Source organism: Lissotriton helveticus, chromosome 1_2, assembly GCF_964261635.1.
Source record: "Lissotriton helveticus chromosome 1_2, aLisHel1.1, whole genome shotgun sequence".
Lineage (NCBI taxonomy): Eukaryota > Metazoa > Chordata > Amphibia > Caudata > Salamandridae > Lissotriton > Lissotriton helveticus.
In genome coordinates, this window is record NC_136058.1 from 364,600,834 (window position 1) to 364,619,906 (window position 19,073).

Genomic DNA, 19,073 nt, shown 5'->3' on the forward strand with positions numbered 1-19,073 from the left:
CGACATCTGGCAGTGAGAGATGACAAAGGGGTTGAATCCGGCCTTCCTATCTGACAGCCTGCCACACACCAGGAGAAGAATACCAATTAAATAAGATTTTCTTTTTTACTTTTTTGTCAAAGTAAAAAAATGACTGGGTATAAGTTTCTATGAATCAGCACCGACTGACACAGAAGAAAAGAACTGATGTCAGTTCTTTGGTGTGGCTCCAATATAGACACTGTGCATGTCACTTCTGGTACGGATGCCACCAATGCCACGTGGAGCCCAACAATACCCCCTACGAGCATGCAGAAGTACAGCTCGCAAATACTTTCCATATCCAGTCTGATGCCTGGATAATTCTAAGATAAGGAATCTACGGCTAGAAGTCTAGGAGATGTATTTGTTACAGAATGTTTGGTTGGTTTCCTTTGCTCATCTATAATTTCTTGCTGTTTTCTGGGAGAGCTCCCCAAAATATTGCTGAATACTGTCCTTGTACACAAGTTCTATAGGCCTGTATCTCCTTAACTCCTTTCTTACGACTTCCTGGATTTATAATAGATCAGTGCAAATCCAGGTAGTGATCGACATGTGCCACCGGGGATCAGTGCTGTCCCTGTGGAAGAAAATCAAAACGAGACAGAGCGAGAAACAAGGGGTAGAACAATAACACAGAGAAATAAATTGTCCAAAAACAAGTATTTATTCTGCATTGTCACATAGTACAAAAAATACAAAACTCAAAATATAGCTGTTCAACGTATCGTCAATGGTCACATAACTGAGTTCAGTAAGCCAAGACATTTCGAAGTTGCCACCTTTTACTTTGTCGTCTTCTCAGTTCTCTAGAGTCTCCCAAACATCTACTCCGTCCCTGCACACCCAATTGTACAACTACTACAAGCACTGACAAATCCAATCAGGCACACATGCACACCCCAGTACAGCTCCTGCAAGCAGTAACCAATCCACCACATGCACAAACAACAATGCCTCACCACTCTATACAACTCCAGCAGGCAATGACCAACAAGCAGGTCTCAAGTCCATGTCACAAAGTACATTTCCTACGGGTGTCAGAGAAGTTTTAACATAGATGATGAATGACTCAACCTCTATGGAGGAAACAGATGCAAGGGGAAGAGAAGGGTGTGCATCCTTCAAGTACATCCTACTATTTGGGCCTATCTAGAGATCGTTATAGGAGTGTGGTACTGTGGTGGGAGTGAAAGGGGATTACCATGCAATCTCAAGGTCTCTTTGTATGGGGATAAATCTTTGGGTTGAAAGTTAATTTTGTATTTGCATCCAAGTTCTGGTCTTGTAGTGCTCTTCACTGCTTGCGCTGCAAATTTGTAAGTAAAGCAAGGACACAACAATTCAGAATGTAAGTCCCAGGCAGGGACCTTGTCTTTGGCTCATGAGCAGCCACACGCGGCACCCCTACATTCTCTTCTGTTGCATGTTACTTTTAGCGTTCTTGGGTGCTCTGCAGCTCAAAAGGACATTGATGCCTACACAGGGTTTCCTTGAACTTGAATGATCAGCAAAATTAAGGGCCAATAAAGAATTGCCTGCGAAGGCAGTTAATTTGGAATGATCAGGTTTTGAAACTATCTGGCTTAGGACGAACTGTAGTATATAAAGTACCCACACCGACTCATGTGGTGAATATCTGAGGCATCCCCAAGCACATACATACCACCTTCTAATCTTTACCACTAACTTAAAATAATGCCCTACGTGTGTTCCTCAATTAAAGGTACTTTGTCGTAACAGGAGATACAACTGCTGGAACAAACTGCAAGGCTCTACAGAAGAGGAAGGAGGTGAGTAGAAAAGGGCCCAGTTCATTTATAGGTTCTGTCAGCTCACCTACATGTAAAATGACTTTAGATTCACATCTGGGCTGCGGCCATCAAGAGTGTATAGGTATTTTGGTCAGTATTCAACCAGCAAGTAATTACCCACTGGTTTGCAATCTGGGTAGACGGTAAACAAACAGAATAAGTGTTGTGGATCTTGAAGCATCCATTATGGACAAGGTCTTGAATAGTAGACACATTTTGCATTACACCAACAGCAGATAACCATTTTCAAGAATCAAACTTTCATTTGAAAACATACTAAAAACTCAATTTTGCGGTGGGAAGCACATTCGGCAGATGGTGGTTATCCTTGTGGCACAAACTCCCCTGGACCCATCATTCACTACACCAGTGTGCAGAGGTTAGTCTGTGACAATATAGTGTAGGAGACTGGGAGACTTCCAGAAAAATAAAATCAGTGCCCTTAATATGCTGGGAACCACTGCCCAGCAGTCATGTGAAGGCCAATTTAGGGTACAAATACGCGAGCACATCTGCTACAGGAAATAGGGTGTCTGCCAAAAACTTTCTTTGACAACAGGATCTTACAATGGAAGAATCAGATATTCTGATGAAGAAACAACCCCCAGATTGACTGTAAATTTTAAATATTCTGAATGGAATATCTGCTCATCAAACTCGAAACCAAGCACAAAGTCTTGCCCTAAACTTTAGTGTCATATAGAGGAACCAAACAAAAGAGGAAGTAAACATTTACTTGTGGGTACAGGCTGTAGCTTCAAATATTCCACTGCTGATGTCTGATTAGTGAAGCTGGAAGGTAGAGGTGCATTTCCAGCTTCTTGTGCACCCTGAGATAGATTTTTGAGCTCAGTAATAGGGTCAATTGTTTGTTTTCATACCCAGATCATAAGAAACAAAATCATCCTACACAAGATGGGTAAGAGCCAGGACGTTGTGTTGCTTGTGGTCCATCGTGATAAAAATATTACCATCTCAAAACACTTTTCTACATCAGGGACTGTTATTTTCTGGCTAAGCCAGATTTCTGGTACAAAGCAACAGAGTTTCAAATTAATCAGTGGATGGTAAAAGGTAAAGCAGCTCCATGGAAGTCAGGCATACTTTCTACCATTACCACTGTCTGGACTTGCATCACAGAATGTTCCTCTTGGTCTAGAATGGGCGATGGAGAAACATACTTTAAGTGAAAACAGTATAAATCTTGTGTAATGTTACTGGTATTTCCCAAAACCGGTTCTTCAGCTCCCTCCCTTCTTCCTCTATGCTCGGGATGGTCATGTGGAGGGCAGTAAGCATAAGTTAGCTGTTTGGCGCCAATATATTTGTCATGACAAAGGGTTTTGTAATCTTCACTTGTGAATCAGGACAACACTTAGAATGAGCATATATTAAATAGATAATACTGCATATTCTCTAAAAAAAAAAAAAAATAGCTCCCACTCTTTTCTGTGGAGGAATACAAGCCTGATGAGATAGGCAAATGGAAATGCACTGAATTCATGGCTTTCTTTCTGGGTCAAAGTGGCACACATCACTGTTTCCTGTGGTACAAACATTCTTTTCTAGAATGAGATGCCATTCTAAATAAGTTAAACCCCCATATTGGTGGCACATGTCAGGCCCTCAGCAATTGTCCACTTGCCTTCTCGCTGCTTTGTGACATGAACTGCCTCAGTTTCTATTTCCTACTTCTCCCTCTTTGTCACTGATTGAACTAGATGACAAAGGTCCACATCAGTTCCTGTATTCAAACCATGACTGTCTTTAAAAGTCAGATTTTTTTTCTAAAACCAGTGGAGCCAAGAGAGTGAGAGGCTGGCGTATGGCAAGCAAGGAAGTTAATGGATTTGGGCAACGAAGATGGTGGACAGGAAACCTTGGCCCCAGGAGAAAACAAAAGGGTGCATGGGAAAAGCATGGGTGAGCTGTACTCACTCACGCTAGGGAACAACGCATGTCAATTTCACCGACAGGAGAAAATGGACTGAAGTAAGGAAGCCAGCAAGCATGGTATGTTGGTGGGTGAAGGCATGGCCTTCAGTGCACTCAGGAACCAAAATGAATAACTGTTGCTTTACAGGGAAAAGTTCAGCCTGCTTTTCCAAAAAGGTTGTCGTAAGAACCCATAAATGTGGACTGAAAATGCAAGACCTCTGGTATTTAACTTGGTCTCATAAAAAGGGCTGAATCCAATCAAAGAATAGTACGCCACTGACCCAACCGCCTGTTCTCTCTTAGAAAAAAATGCTAAAGTATATCTAGCTCCACAAGAATTGGATTATTAGTCTCATGTGCCAAGATGGTTTTACCCACAGCCTTAGTGACCCTCTTCTCATTTCTCTTTCACATGACCTAGGGATTCAAGCACCCTAGGGATGGGATGCAGGCATGCCACTGTTAACAACTCACTTAATATCACTCTTCTAAGTCCACCTCATTTAGCAGCTCCCTGTCTGCTTCCGGTAGTTCAGAACAACAAATTTATTAGATGATCGCACAGATGTAAACAAAAAGAAATCCACTCAGAACGGTCTTGGATGTTGTATGGGCCAGCTGCCAGGTTTTTGGGGCACCTCCCTTGGAGGCAAGTTATAAAATCATGGAAAAATGGAAAACCAAAATTCAGTTCCTCCAGGGCCATGCTTTTGAATCCCACATAGGATTGGCATGAGCAGGAAAACAGTAGGAGTCATAAAACTGGGCCACCAATGCAGAGTCCCTGCCCTCAGGATGTGGGGCTTTAAACAGGTGCCGCGCCATGGACTATGGCAGACAGACATTTGGATGAAACCGAGTTTGAAGCGTTTTACGCTGGTTTGAAGAGTGAAAAGGATGTCCTGGCAGTTATCTATTGGTGTTTACACGACCATAATCAGCCAATGTAGATGCGGTGGAAGTCGTTGGCTCCAAAAGCAGCGTTGCACTTGGGGCATTTCCGCTGGCGGGTGTCGTAGCGCGTCTTGACACACTCGAAGCAGAAGACATGGAAACACTTGGTCAGGACAGCGTCCATCTTGCGCATGTTACAGCAAGGACAGGTTAGGCGGGCCTGTTAGGACGACAAGGGTAGGAGTGAGAAGACATGGAAGTAAACATAGAAAGAGGAGCTAGAGAGAAGAGAACAGACTGAGGGAGGGAGGCATAACAATGGGGGAGGCGAATCAAAGCGACAGAGTGAGCTGGGATAGGTGAAGGGAAAAAGAAACAAAAGACATAACAGAGGCAAAATGAGGATTTGTGAAATGGGGTACAAGGCAGACCATGTATTAGGAGGGACAGAGCGATGAGTGAGAAAGGGAGACAATATAGGAGATACAAAAGTGTGCGGGCAGAGAAGTGTGGGGAAGCATAGGAGAGACTAGGGCAAAATGGGGACAAAGACAGAAGAAAAGACAATCGTGATATGGGTAGAGATAGAAAGAACAAGGTTAAGAGTGTAATCGATGAACAGATCTTCCTACATACACCGTGACAATGTGCCGAATAGCCTACTGTGACCATGGTCTCCAAGTGAATGGGCCACAGTAAGTAAAATTAGAAATAAAATGGAATATGTCCATGTCTTCTGCTGCACAACCATGAGCTCCACGAAAATTGCTGCGTGGACTACTGCTGGCAATTTCAAATTAAAACAAAATAAACACATATAAAAATCTGATCAGTTTGAAGCTAACAGGTTGGACAGTAAGTTAGCAAGAGGCTCTCTTTTCTCATTAGACGGTAAACATGGCCACTTTCAGTTTGAGAGATCCTCACTATCTCCATTACATTGTCTGCCATACAGCTGGTTAACTATCCTTCAGTACACAACTCCAAGGTGAATATCAGGAGCTCGATGTTTTCATGTCCACAATCAGATGCGCTCCATGAAAAAGATTTGTAAATGCCATGATTCAGCAACGATCAGAAGCAAAACAGTAATCAGGGGACACGTTTAACCTGATGCTCAGACCTGTGCATCTCACTCCTCAGCTGAGTCTCAGAGTATGCGCATGCAAGTTCCACCCTGTATGTTATCACTTTCAATGACACTGTAACTGACTGGGTTCTCTGGCATTGCTTCGACCAATGTACAGAGACAGGCCCGAAGCTCCTGAATTTTTATCAGGAAAGTGGACATCTGAACGGGTATAAAATCCATGGGCCCAAGACTGGAGGAGGAAGACAGCTAGAACACACAGGACAGGAATGAGTAAAGGGAAGATGATAATGAATGGAGGCTAGGTTACTTACACGTTACTAGAATTCTCCAGCATTGGTATCTTTCATAGATTTGCCGACTATGCTTCCCAGCTTGACAATGATGAATCTATGAAGGATCCAATGCTGGAGAACAAGTTAGACCATAGAGTAGGGGTGCAGAGGAGTGGCTGCAAGAAGGTCTGGGATAGAACAATGCAAAAAGAACAATTGATGGGCAGAATGCAGAACAATGTCATACATTAACCCCAGTAGAGAGATCTGTGCCTAAATCCATCGTTTTTTTGCTCACCATGCCATTCCAGTTTAGACCCAGCCATATGCAAATCAGTCTTGACCCTGCGCCCCAATGGGAACAGTCCAGCCCGAATTGCCAGGCCAGGTCCTCCCTGGACTGGAAACAAGCATCCCAGTTTCAGGCTTTCAGCCCACATCAGTCAGGAGAGCACCCTTGAGGCACAGGGTTTGATATGGCCATGTATGAACTGGGGTGGCGGAGTGAGCTAAAGAATAATGATGAGTTGACTAGGGGTGAGTGCTTTCAATGTTCAACACTCGGTCCATCATCCCCTTTGGTTTTGCTTTGGTTCAGCAGACCATAATGTAATGGAAGGGGTAAGAGAAATGATTGGGAACAAGGTCATGTGTGAGGGACATCAAGCGAAGGTTGTGTGAGAGAAGATCAGAGAAGTACAAGGAAGACTGCAAAATGAGAACGAAGGAAGCGAAAGTAAAATAAATAAGTGGAAAGAAGAAAGGGCAATAATGTAGAGAGGGCTCATCAATGGCAGTAATCTGAGAAAATAAGTGAGGGAAACATAAGTGGTACGATTAATAAAAGAAGATAACAAAGAAGACACCAGTACAGAGACAGGCATGAGTGAAAGCTAGTCAAGTACAGACCGGCAAGAGCTAAAACAGAGAAGAGCGGAAAGAGTGAAAAAAGAAGAGAGAGAATATCAAACAGGCAACAGTAAAAACCAAGAGACACTGTGGGGTCTGAGAGATGGGGGGTGAGTTAAAGGAGACAGAGTAGAAAATGTGTATGAGAGGCCTCCAGGATTGGGAGAGAAGGCACAATTAAACAAATGAGGGATTGGAATGAATTCAAGCAAATAAGAACATAAAGGCAGTCAAATAAGCGGGCTATCATGAAAATATAGACCAGGCTAGTAAGGGAGCAGAGACGGGAACCGGAGTTGCACTAAAAAGACTGCACAGTCTGTGGCGTGCCTAGTTCTAAAAAGGCAATATGTATCAATGGGCCCTTATAATCACCTTGTATTCTTTGATCTCCTCCATCAAAATCTCGTCACATTTTGGTCCTGTGTCTGGCTTCTTGGTGGTCTCTAGCTTCCTCCGTAGACGCGAGATATCCTCCTGCAAGAGAAGAGCACAATTACAGCGACAGCCACAGGGAATAGGGGTGACGGGATAGGAGTGGTGACGGGGTCCTTAATCCAAAACTCAGGTTCATTACATGCGGGATGAGGGAGGAAAGATCAAGCATATCAGGGATCAAAGAACTGGAAAGATGGGGGAACACCGAAGCTCAAGTGAGGGATTAAATGAGATACTTAATTAAGTTTGTGGGAACCAATTGTACAACACCCATAATCTCAAGAGGGTTGACAACAGTGCACAAAAGCAACAAAAGGAATGAGGGAGAGACCTGCAGCAGCTTTACAAAGATGTGCCCAACTATGGTCCCCATTTGCCTGAAAGGGTGAAGGAAAAGCAAGCAAGGAGAACCAAAGATGTCCATTCACAAACCTGCGCACGCTTGTAGTTGAAGGTGTCCTTCTCCTTTGAGACACTGTTTTCAACTATCTCCTCACGGATACTGCGAAGTTTCTTCTGTAGGGTTTCCAACTGAGCCTTCAGTTCATCTGCCTGCTGGTTGGCCTCCATTGCCTAATGGGCACAAAGGAAAGAGAATGGGTGAAGAGCGTAAAAAGGAGAATGCGAAAATAAAGCAGACTGGAAAGGGGCAGAGAAAGCAAATGGGTCAAAGCAGAGAAGTCTGAAAAAAGTCAGTCAGTCAAGGTAATGTTTATTTAGACCGTGGTCTTTAAACAGTAATAAAAACTATTGCAGTTTAAAACATTCTACAGAACCATTTATACAAAGTTCACAAAATAAATACATTGTTTAAAAAATGGGGTGGCAGTGGAAACGGGTAATTCTTTGGGCGACCCTGCCCTTTAAAAGGTTATATACACTTAAAACAAACATTTTCTCTTAAAAAGCTATATAATTCATCTATTTATAAAATTTCTAAAAGTTATTGCTCATATGCTTTTAGGAAACTTTGTATTACCTTTATATATTTCCCTAATGCAATTGCAATTTCAATAGTAGGCATTTCTGTAAGTAGGTTGACCGCCTGAGCCCGCGTCCTTATATCGTATTTTAAAAATAATGGACGGAGGTATAGTTTACGCTGCTCTAGAATTATTGTACAGTCTAACAGGATGTGCACTATGTCACCTTTTGTACCGAGCCTGCACTTACAAAACTCTTTATGGTCCAACATTTTTATTTTTAATTCTTTGTTTACCAACCATGGGTTTATGCCACTTCATGTTCTTAGTATCTCCTGTCTGTACCAATGGTTTGGTAAAATATCCAGGTAAGGGAACCAGTTTTCATTAGACCATGACTCCATCATGTACTGTACAGATTTTTTCTTGACCAGATGTTCCATGTCTGTTCTTCTAGACGCTTCTTGCCCATGATACTTCAGCTCACTTTTGGCACATTCTACTCGTAAGGATTCTTGGCAGATTCCAACCTTTATATACTCACAGGCCTGCTCAATTGTCTTCCTATTTGCTTTTGCCCACTTTGAATTAGTAGATTGTATCTATCTTCTGCACCATTGGGATACTTTCTGGCCATTCTCATTATACAGGCGTTTCCAAAATCTAATCAAAGCTATTGGGGATTGAGCCCCCCACGCTGTTATTCCTAGCTCAGATCTTATCGCTTGTATCATAGATGAACGTGGCAGAGTCAACAGGGTTTTCAGGCATTTTCCTTCCTCCAGGTCCCAGTCGCCTTTACCGCTCAAATAAAGGACTTCTGCACCATAAAGTACTTGTGAGGGTATCATTGCGCTTAACGCCTTTAACAGCGGACGGTGAGACATATCCCTGTAATCGCGGTTAAAAAATATCAGACCACAGATCGATGTAAGGGCTTTCACTTTCTGAGCCTCAAGATGCACATGCCACTTTAGGGACCTATCAAACCACATCCCTAGATAGCGATATTCATTGACTGATTCCAGTTTCAAGTCACCTAAAAACCAATTAAACTTAATATCTTTTTTTCCAAAGCATAACATTTTTGTCTTTTCCAAGTTTACTGTTAAAAATTTCATTTCACGGTATTGTCTAAAGGAGTTCAGCTTTCTTTGGAGGCCCCGTTCAGTCTGGTCTAGAATTATCAAATCGTCAACAAACAGTAGACAGGGCACTTTTTACCATCCATTCTTGGGCTTGCGCTTCTTTCAACCTCTAGACAGGTAGGTAAATCAGATACAAATATAGAAAATAACTGGGGGGCCAAGACGCAGCCCTGTCTAAGGCCGTTTTCAATTGCTATTTTTGGTGTCAATGACCCCTCAGTATCTTTAATTACTTGTGTCCAGTTACCTCAATGTAATTCTTTTATTATAGCTAGCAGGTCTTCCGGTATGTTTTTATTTACTAGAGTTTCCCAAAGACAGTTCGGATCTACTGAATCGCACGCTGCACGAAAGTCAACGAAACAGCAGCATAGCTTATCATTTTGTTCCGTCGACTTTCGTGCTATTGCCCATAGCACAAAGCAGTGATCTACCCTGGATTGCCCTTCTCTAAAAAAACCCTGTTCAGCAGGTATGATTGAGAACTCCTCTACCCAATCATTTAACCTATTCAGAACTATTTCAGAGAATACTTTTTCACCTATATCTAGCAGATTGATCAGCCTATAATTTTATTATGAATCGGCCTGATTACAGAACCCTTCCAGTTCATTGGGATTCTCCCTTCTGCTAATATTAATTGGATCAATTGGGAAAAGACTCTCGCCCACCACTTTATCTGTGATTTAAGTATTATTGCTGGGAGATTGTCTGGTCCTGCTGCTCGGGTTAATTTCAGATTCAATATTGTATGTTCTACATTCTGTTCAGAGAAATCTGATTTGAAATCTTCCGTTAGGGCTTGCCAAGGCTGGGGCTCTGCAACTACTTGAACACCACTAGGTCCATACAGCTCCTTCAGGTACTTCTCCCAGGCTGCCCCGCTAACGACACAGTTCATTGCTACTGCAGGGGGATCGGCTGCTGCTTTTACCAGCTTCCAGAACTTTCTTACATTTTCTTCAATCGTTTCTAACAGATTTACCCAGCATTTTTCGTTATAAAACCTTTTTGGGCGTGTGACTATCTTTTTATATTCGCTTTTCAATTTATTAAGATATCTTTGTCTTACTCGATTGAACTTTTTCCTTAGACTTCTTGTTACTGTCCTCATTTCCCTTTTTTTATTTTGGCAGTCGGCGGAAAACCATTTAGGTCGGCTAATGGGATTGTTACATCTTTTCTTTTATCTTTTTTTTAGTTCTATTCGGACGCATTGTATTACTTGGTCTATCTTCCCCTCATACCATACCAGATTGTTACTCCCTTGATCCCCCAATTCTGATAGAGCAAGATTTCGCATCGCGACTTGCTCAATTCAAGAACCTCGAAAATCTATTATAATCTCGTAACTTAATTGTTCGTTTTACTAATTTTATGTATTTTGGATGTGCGTAGGTATCATAGAGATGCTTGCCTATGTGTTTTACTAATACGATTAATCCGTGTTTCTAAAATGGCCGCTGCTTGACTTTCCTCTTCTGCGCATGCGTCAGTCACACTCACGTGACTTCATGTAGAGATAGTTTTGGAGGGAAAGGCTGCGCATGCGTAATAAGCAATAAGATGGCTATAACGTGGTGAAGCTTTGTGCTGCTGCTCTTGTGAAATTGTTCGTTGCACTTACCAATAATGCATAGTATATTTTTGTAATGATAAACCTGAAATGTGAAATCATGACATGTAATACATTCATTTATTTTTATGTACTAATTTGTTTTCGCGTACTTTTCATGTATCTTCGGCACTGAGGGGTGAATGGGGATGTGGAGTCCATCTTGGAGGGCAGATCGGCGCATGAGCAGATGCAGTGAAACGGCATTGAAACCAAGCCAAAGAAGGTTGTTGGCAGAGCCTGCCTGGGAACGTGCACCTTCACCCAGCCAGAAGCATCTAGATTATGCTATATTGTAATACATTGTATACATTTTCATTGTATTCCGTGCGACTTCTCGTGGGAACCCCAATCTTGCTAGGCGGCACCTTAGGATGCAAATTAGGCCTTAGAATAGTCTGTTCTGATTGGTGTGTTAACCAAAGCCTACCTTAGGGCCAATCCAAATTGGGGATACTGACATTTTGCAACATTTGGGGGGTGGTACCCTGTCCTAAAACAGTATAACTAGCCTAGGTTTAACTAGAGAAATTGTCCGACTTGTCTGAATAGCTGACCTGTCACTGACCCAACGCACTCAATAGGTGACTTGATACAGAGGTGCTGCGGAGCTCTCTGTCCGAAATCTGACCATAGACTCTGAAGGTTTTACTGAACCTTAAGTGCTGGCGGAGCACTTTTTCTGGGAATTCGCTGACCCAATCGGGGTCCTGATCGATAGCTGCAGAGAGGGTGGAGCGCAGGCGTTGCTTCCGAACTGCGGGTGCTGGTCGTGTCCTGGTGGTCCTGTCCTGATCCGAATCTGGGTTTCCTGTCCTGTCCTGGGGTGTCCATTCTGCACCTGCTGTCTCACTGAGGGTTATCCTTCCTTGAGGGTTTTTCCTGTCCTTCACTGACCCGTGGCCAGGGTTGGTTTTCACACCAGTCTAGGTAAATATCGCTCTGAGTTCTTAAACTGCACCTTTCTATTTTTTCTGTCTTTGCTTCAATAAAGACATACCTTTGCACGTGAATAATTTTCCATGCTTTCTCCTGCAACCATTGCATTTCATAAAGTCGTTTGCATTTGATTTTCATAGCGTGTTCCTATGTTACCCTACCTTTTAGAAATCATTTCTGTATTGCAGTTTGTAACTTTTTGTTATGGTCTTGGTTTTTCTCTCGTGAAACTGACTAAAGTAACTCAGATTTATAGCGTGTTCACTTTGCCCTTATCTTAGTTTTCCTCTCACTTAGCGGGTTCCCTGTCGCACTAGTATTCTATTGATAAAGCTGTATGACTGCTTTTATTTGAATTTAAGATAAAGCTTTCAAAATTTCCAGTTGTCCGTGGTCATTTCATAAAATAAAGTATAAAAGTTGGGTTTGTATTTTGCTGCCTTTCCTTTTACAGCTAGCTCCCTGACCCATAGTGGTCATAGGTACCCATAACGGTGGATGGTAACTTGGGTACACTAGAAGTCATCGAAAGGGAACTCACAATTATTGGTAGTAGATTGTGTGGTCACCTGATCAATGTATATGATAAAGTAAAGTATATGGGCCCGAAGCCAGAAGTGGCGACATTATTGGTCGGGTGACCCGCGATCTCTAGCAGTAATTTTCTGGTAGCAGAGGTATGGTTAGGGACTAATTAAAGGATAGGTAGGACTAGTTAGTCTAGCTAAGTCGGATGCTGCTAACAAGAGTAGGCAATTCGGGTGATCTGATCACTCACTTGAAGAGTTTGCTTTGAAAAATTATGAAATGTTTTAAAATTGTTATTCTTCTTATCATACTGTTATATGTATTAATCCATTCGTACGTAAAACGTCTTGCATGTTGTTAAGAATCCCCAGGGAATTGAATAGCGAGTGGTGAATAGAATCCACTTGCTTTGAGGTCACTGGCCCAAGGAAAGTTGGTGCAGGTTAGGCAGAACTGGAAGCACTAACTAGGGTTTTTCTGAATGTATGATTGAATAAATGTTAGTGACGAGGTTCATTGGCAAAATTCCTACTGTGGCATAACCTAGTGAGGGTCGCACCGGAAGAGTAGCAGGTTCATCGGAGCTCGAGTGAAAGCAAAGGGGTTCGTTAGGGAAACTTTGGGCTCGGATATATCCCGGAAAGGTGGATGAGTCTAGGGGAGTAACAGGTTCTCCAATGCTAGTGTGAAGGGTAGGCAGAAGAGATCTACTCGTAGTAAGTGAAAAGTAAATGGAAGTAGTTTACTTGCAGTAAAACAAATCTTTCTTGTCTAGACACTTGAGCACAGTGGCGAATGTGTATTCGTTGTAAAATAACCAAGCACTAAGCACTTTAGAAAGAAAGAAAGTTTCCGTTACCTTGTGAAGGAGGGAGTCAGTCGCGAAGTTGCTCTGACGTCACTCTGGGCCGCGCGGGGATTGGTAGACGCAGCGGGCTGGTAGCGGAGCTGGAATTGTAAAGGAGGGGCGAGCGCCGGAGCGTGGGAACTGTCTCGCGAAAAGGCCGCGCACCCATTGGTCGAGATTATTTGAACTCGTGCATTTCATTGGTCGCTCGAAAATAATAGACGCACTCGGATTGGAAGGGATTTTGTAAACAAAATCACTCGTAAAATCGTATGTGGCATTCGTATAGACCGCATACCAGACCTGATCCACGTTATATGGGATTTGAGAACGATCAGTGGAAAGGAGTTAAAAACGACATTATGTACGGAACTAAGAGAAAAGTATCTCTTGTAAATAAGGTGAAGAATTATTTCAAAAAGGACAAGCCGATTAAAACTAGAGAAGGTGTTGTCATACCGCAACCTAACACTCCCGCATCTTTCACGATGTTCGATAAAGGGTACAACACATGTGTATGGTTGGAGAATTGGGTGAAATACACGAAATATGACGGAGTATTGGCTTTTCCGTTAGATGGAACATTTAACAGCAGAATTCTATTTAATTTGAGAACCCGAATGAATGATTTACATCCCAGACCTAGATTAACGCAGTATGAAGCGCTAGAGGAATGGGAAATCGAGGCTTTCGAAAGGGATAAGCCACGGATGGACAAAGGGTTAACTAAATTTTATCCAAAGTTGAAGCAGGAAGCACGAGCTGAAAAGATGAAACAGTGGAGGCAGAATATGATAGTGGAGGGATTGTTTCCCATGATGCCAGCAGATGATCCTTCTGGGGGACAGAAACTGTTGGAAAAATCTAAACATTGGGTACCCATCGGAGAGTCGGATGATGAATTATTAGATGACCTATGTACAAGAAGTCCGCCTCCTTATAATGAGGGACATCGACCTTCCAGTGCAGGAGATATTTCCCGAAGACTTCCTCCTCAGGAAGAAGTTAGGTCCGCAAGTGTAGGAGGGGGTTACCACATTCCTCCCTATACCGAGAGTCTAGGACCAGTGGATACCAGAAACATTTACCCCAGAATGTCAGCCAGTGGGGAGACAGGATATTCCCGAGAAGGAGATTTTTGTTCTCGACCTCCCTATGGAGGCGAGGTGAGACCCTCAAGTTCAGGAATGCCGTTATTACAGTCACAATATGAGGAAGAAAGAAGATCCCTAGGTACAGGAAGCTTATTCCCAAGACCAAATTATGGTGAAGGACCTAGTGAGACTCATCCCACTGCCCCAAGTTATGCTCCCACACTAACCCCGCAGGTGTTACATGACAAATCCATAGAGAGATTACTGGAAGAAAAGGAGCGGGAGGTTCTAGCAAAACAGAGGGCTGAGATCATTCAGAAAATGACCCAGTTAAACACCAGTCCTGAAGCATTGACAATCCCAGTAACAATCGGACCCGTGGTTTCTTTGTACGGGGATCGGCATGAAAGTCCAAAACCTCCAGTCATTACTCCCGTAATAGCACAATCCAGACCAGAACCCTTAATTGTAGATGAACAGACGAGTGAGTGTGAATCTGAAGTCTCACTGATGGATCTGCCCATTAGAAATACAGGGAAAAGAATGCAGAAAAGACATAATCCTTTCAATGCGAGGGAGATTCAAATGGAATCGACTTCGGGTACTAGAAGTGTCACTTTGGTCACACCTGAGGAAATAGAAAGATGGAGTCAAGAATTAGAGAAACAAACTTTGCAAATGAAACCTTTAGACCTCTACAAACTGAGAGTAGAAATAGAAGAATTAATGGCAGGAAACGTGGGATTGGACAGATTAAATACCTACTCTGAAGAAGAGCTGTTGTTTATGTGCAAAAGTCTTACCCGCAATGTCCGAGTACTTCATGAAAAATTGACCGATACTGCTGCTAGTATGGGAATAGACATTTCAAAATCGAAACCTTTGCAGAAACCCTACCGAGCAGAATTTTCAGACAAAGATTTGGAAAACCTGAATGTGTCAGGGAAAAAGGCACAGGTCAAGGAACTATTGACAGTATTGCAGAAATGGGGAGACGTGGAAAAATGGAAAGCCAGATGGGCTAGGAAGAAAGATGAGGCCAGGTCTAGGCAGGTAACTCCAGAATTCGCTCTAAGAGAAGCTGAAAAGCCAGAACAGTTATGCCCTATGCGTGAAGTACCAGGGGGAAAATATGTACATGTCCCATGGTCCCGTCAGGATATTGTGTCCTTCACAAATGACTTCCCAAAATTACGAGAAAAACCAGTCGACTGGTACCGGCAGGTAGAGAGATTCGTAAAAGTGCAGAAATGCCTATGGAAAGACCTGGATGGGTTCTTCGACATAGTGGTCCCTGTAGATCTGTGGACTGAGTGTAAAATAGCCATTGCCTGGCCTAGTGAGGAATACCCGAGAGATGACAAAACAGGGGAACCATCGAAGGAAGTGATGAGGAAGTATGAACAAGTAATTCAACATTTGAAAATAAAAGTACCTGCAAAGGAAACTGATTGGACTAAGATAGATAGAACCACGCAGGAAAGGGACGAGACTGTGCATTCCTTTTATGAAAGGCTGTTGCAGGTATTCAAAACATACAGTGGTATAGATAACATCGAGATGAAGGACATGACCCACTTCATTTACAGGTTTGTAAACGGTTTAAGACCCGAAATTTGTCAGTGGATAAAGGTTAATAAAATTTGTTGGCATACCAAAAAGATAGATGAGGTCCTACGGTACGCCAAGTACTGTGAGGACGAAATGGCAGAAAAGAAAAAGGCCCTGAAGGAGAAGGTGATGTGGGCTCAAGTAAAGCTCGCAGAACAGCAAGAAAAGCAACTGAGTAAATTAAATAAAGTTACTCAGAACCAAGGTCCTGGGGGAGGGAATGGAGGAAAGCCCCGACCTAAAATGAGTAGGGAGGAAGCCAAAAAGAAATTTCCCTGCCATCAGTGCGGAGAAATTGGACATTGGCGAGACGAGTGTCCGTATTTACAAAATGATAATGCCCAAACACCTGATTTAATTCCACAGACGCAGAATGAAAAGCAAAGAAATACCCAGCAGCAGGTAAAAACGATTCAAGTGCCTCGAGCGCCAAAGCCTATATTTAAAGGGAAGTCACCACAGGGTGATGATGTAGAAGTCTGGGGAGGCAATGAGGATAGAAATACAGCAACTTCGCAGTATTTGTTGAACGACACCTTTTTCTGTGATGACCAATACTGATGGGGCCTGAGAGGGGAGGACGAGGAGTGCGTACTTGGCGCCTCTTTGCCGGTAGACCAGTCAGGGCCATACATTGAAGGAAAGGTTGATGGAAATGATGTCACCTTTCTATTGGACACTGGTGCTACCCGTTCTACTGTGAGAACAGTGGACGTTCCAAACCTACCCCTCTCGGGAGAAGCAATCCAAGTAGTAGGAGTATCTAATCAATTGATTAGTACACCTGTTACCGAACCCATGGAGATCTCAATTGGAAACTTTAAACAAATGCACAGATTTGTTGTCTGTGATACCAGTCCGGTAAATTTGCTGGGACGTGATTTGCTGTGCAAAATGAATTGTACCATCTTTTGCACACCAAAGGGCGTCGAAATTCAAACACCAGATGAGGACGGTATCTACAAGCTAATGTTAATTAGACCTGACTCAGAAATAAAACGAATGACTATACAGGACTTACCTGAAGAACTCCAGCAGACAGTGAAGTCAGAAGTGTGGGACTTTACTGGAAAGGATGTAGGGTTGATGAAAAACGTGGATCCCATACAAATAACAATGAAAGAAAATGCAGTTTACCCTAACACTAAGCCTTACAAAATGAGTGCCGAAGTGAGAGCAGGTGTTGCCATTGAAGTACAGAAATTGCTAGAAGCAAACATCATACAGGAAGTAATGAGTAGCCCGTGTAATTCACCCATTATGGGCATCAAAAAGCCTAATGGCAAGTATCGAGTAGTGCAGGACCTGAGAAAGGTAAACAAAATTGTGGTTCCTTGCTGTCCCATTGTCCCAAACCCAGCAGTCATCCTGTATCAGATTCCCTGGGATGCTGAATGGTTCACTGTGATAGATCTATGTCATGCTTTCTTTTCGATCCCATTGCATCCAGATAGCAAATTTCTTTTCTCATTTGCTTTCAACAGTAACGTGTATGTTTGGAACAGGGTCCCCCAGGGGTACACAGAAAGCCCCTCTATCTTTAATCAGATCCTGAAAAAATGCCTTGAAACTTTAGTCTTACCTGGAAAATCTGTTTTGGTACAGTACATTGACGACCTATTGGTGGCGTTCAAAAGCCATAGGGATTGCGTGGTTGACACCATTGCCCTACTGAATCACCTGAGTGAAAAGGGACATAAAGTGGCCCCTGAAAAATTACAGTTCTGTTCGAAATCAGTGAAATATCTGGGACACCAGATAGAAAAAGGTATCAGAAAAGTCACCTCAGAGAGAGTCAGGATAATTCAGAATATGCAGTTACCCCGTACTCAGAAAGAAATCAGAATGTTCCTCGGAGTTGTAGGTTATTGCAGGCAATGGATTGTGGGATTTGCAGTTCTTGCAAAACCTTTGATACAAATGACAAAGAAAGGAGCAAAGGACCCAGTTGAATGGAATGACGAGAGCCTAACAGCTTTCACACAGTTGCGAAATTGCCTGTGTACAGCCCCTGCTCTGGGAATGCCTGACTACTCCAAGGAGTTTGGCTTATTCTGTGACACTCGTGACAATTGTGCATTGTCAGTCCTGACTCAGGAGCATGGGTTGACCAGAAGGCCTGTGGCATATTTTTCTGCCACTTTGGATCCAGTGGCTGCTGGACTACCTGGATGTCTAAAAGCTGTAGCTGCAACTTGCACCAGTTTAGAACAAAGTGAGTCTATCATTATGGGACATCCTGTAACTGTATATGTTCCACATGCAGTTGTGATCCTATTGACTCGTACAAAAACTCAGTATCTCACCCCTAGTCGGCTGACTAAATATGAGAGGATTCTCATGGGTGCTGCAAATATCGTTATTACCCGATGTAACATTTTAAACCCTGCCACTCTACTCCCTGACTCAATGGTAATGGAAGAGAAGGGAGATAATGAGCATGACTGCATTAACCTGACAGAGTTCAGTACCAAACCTCGGCCAGACATTAAAGAAACTCCTTTGCCTGTGCATGATGTGGAATGGTTCGTGGATGGTTCCTGCTTAAGACATGAACTAGGAGGCCTAAGTGCTGCCTATGCTGTGGTCATGTTAGGCAAAATTGAAGAAGCATCTTATCTATTTGGAGTAAAGTCTGCACAAGTAGCTGAATTGATCGCCCTGATAAGAGCTTGCAAATTGGGAAAAGACAAAAAAGTAACAGTGTATACTGATAGTCAGTACTGTTACGGGGTTGTGCATGACTTTGGCCAATTATGGCTACAAAGAGAATTCCTGACTTCTTCAGGTACCCCCATTCGGAATGGAAAAGTTGTCCAAGACCTTTTAGAGGCAATCCAATTACCAAAAGAATTGGCAGTGGTCAAATGTGTTGCTCATAAGAAGGGCCTTGACACTGTATCTTTGGGAAATGATTTCGCTGATCGGGTGGCAAAACAATGTGCTAAGGATCGACTGAGAATAAATCCCAATCGGGGTGGGGTTGGAA

The 19,073-nt window shown here is 42.9% G+C and overlaps 1 protein-coding gene across 2 annotated transcripts in view; it reads right to left on the reverse strand.

Moving 5' to 3' along the window:
* Nucleotides 1-665: 665 nt before the first annotated feature.
* The window catches only part of RNF20 (ring finger protein 20), a 223,437-nt gene continuing 205,029 nt past the window's right edge, over nucleotides 666-19,073 (reverse strand). For both annotated transcript variants that reach the window (XM_078672289.1, XM_078672296.1), the window contains exons 18-20: nucleotides 7,812-7,952; nucleotides 7,317-7,418; nucleotides 666-4,887 (exon numbers count right to left, since the gene is read on the reverse strand). In XM_078672289.1, coding sequence (XP_078528415.1) covers nucleotides 4,711-4,887; nucleotides 7,317-7,418; nucleotides 7,812-7,952 — 420 coding nt within the window. In that variant the 3' untranslated portion in view covers nucleotides 666-4,710. The remainder of the gene's footprint in view (nucleotides 4,888-7,316; nucleotides 7,419-7,811; nucleotides 7,953-19,073) is intronic.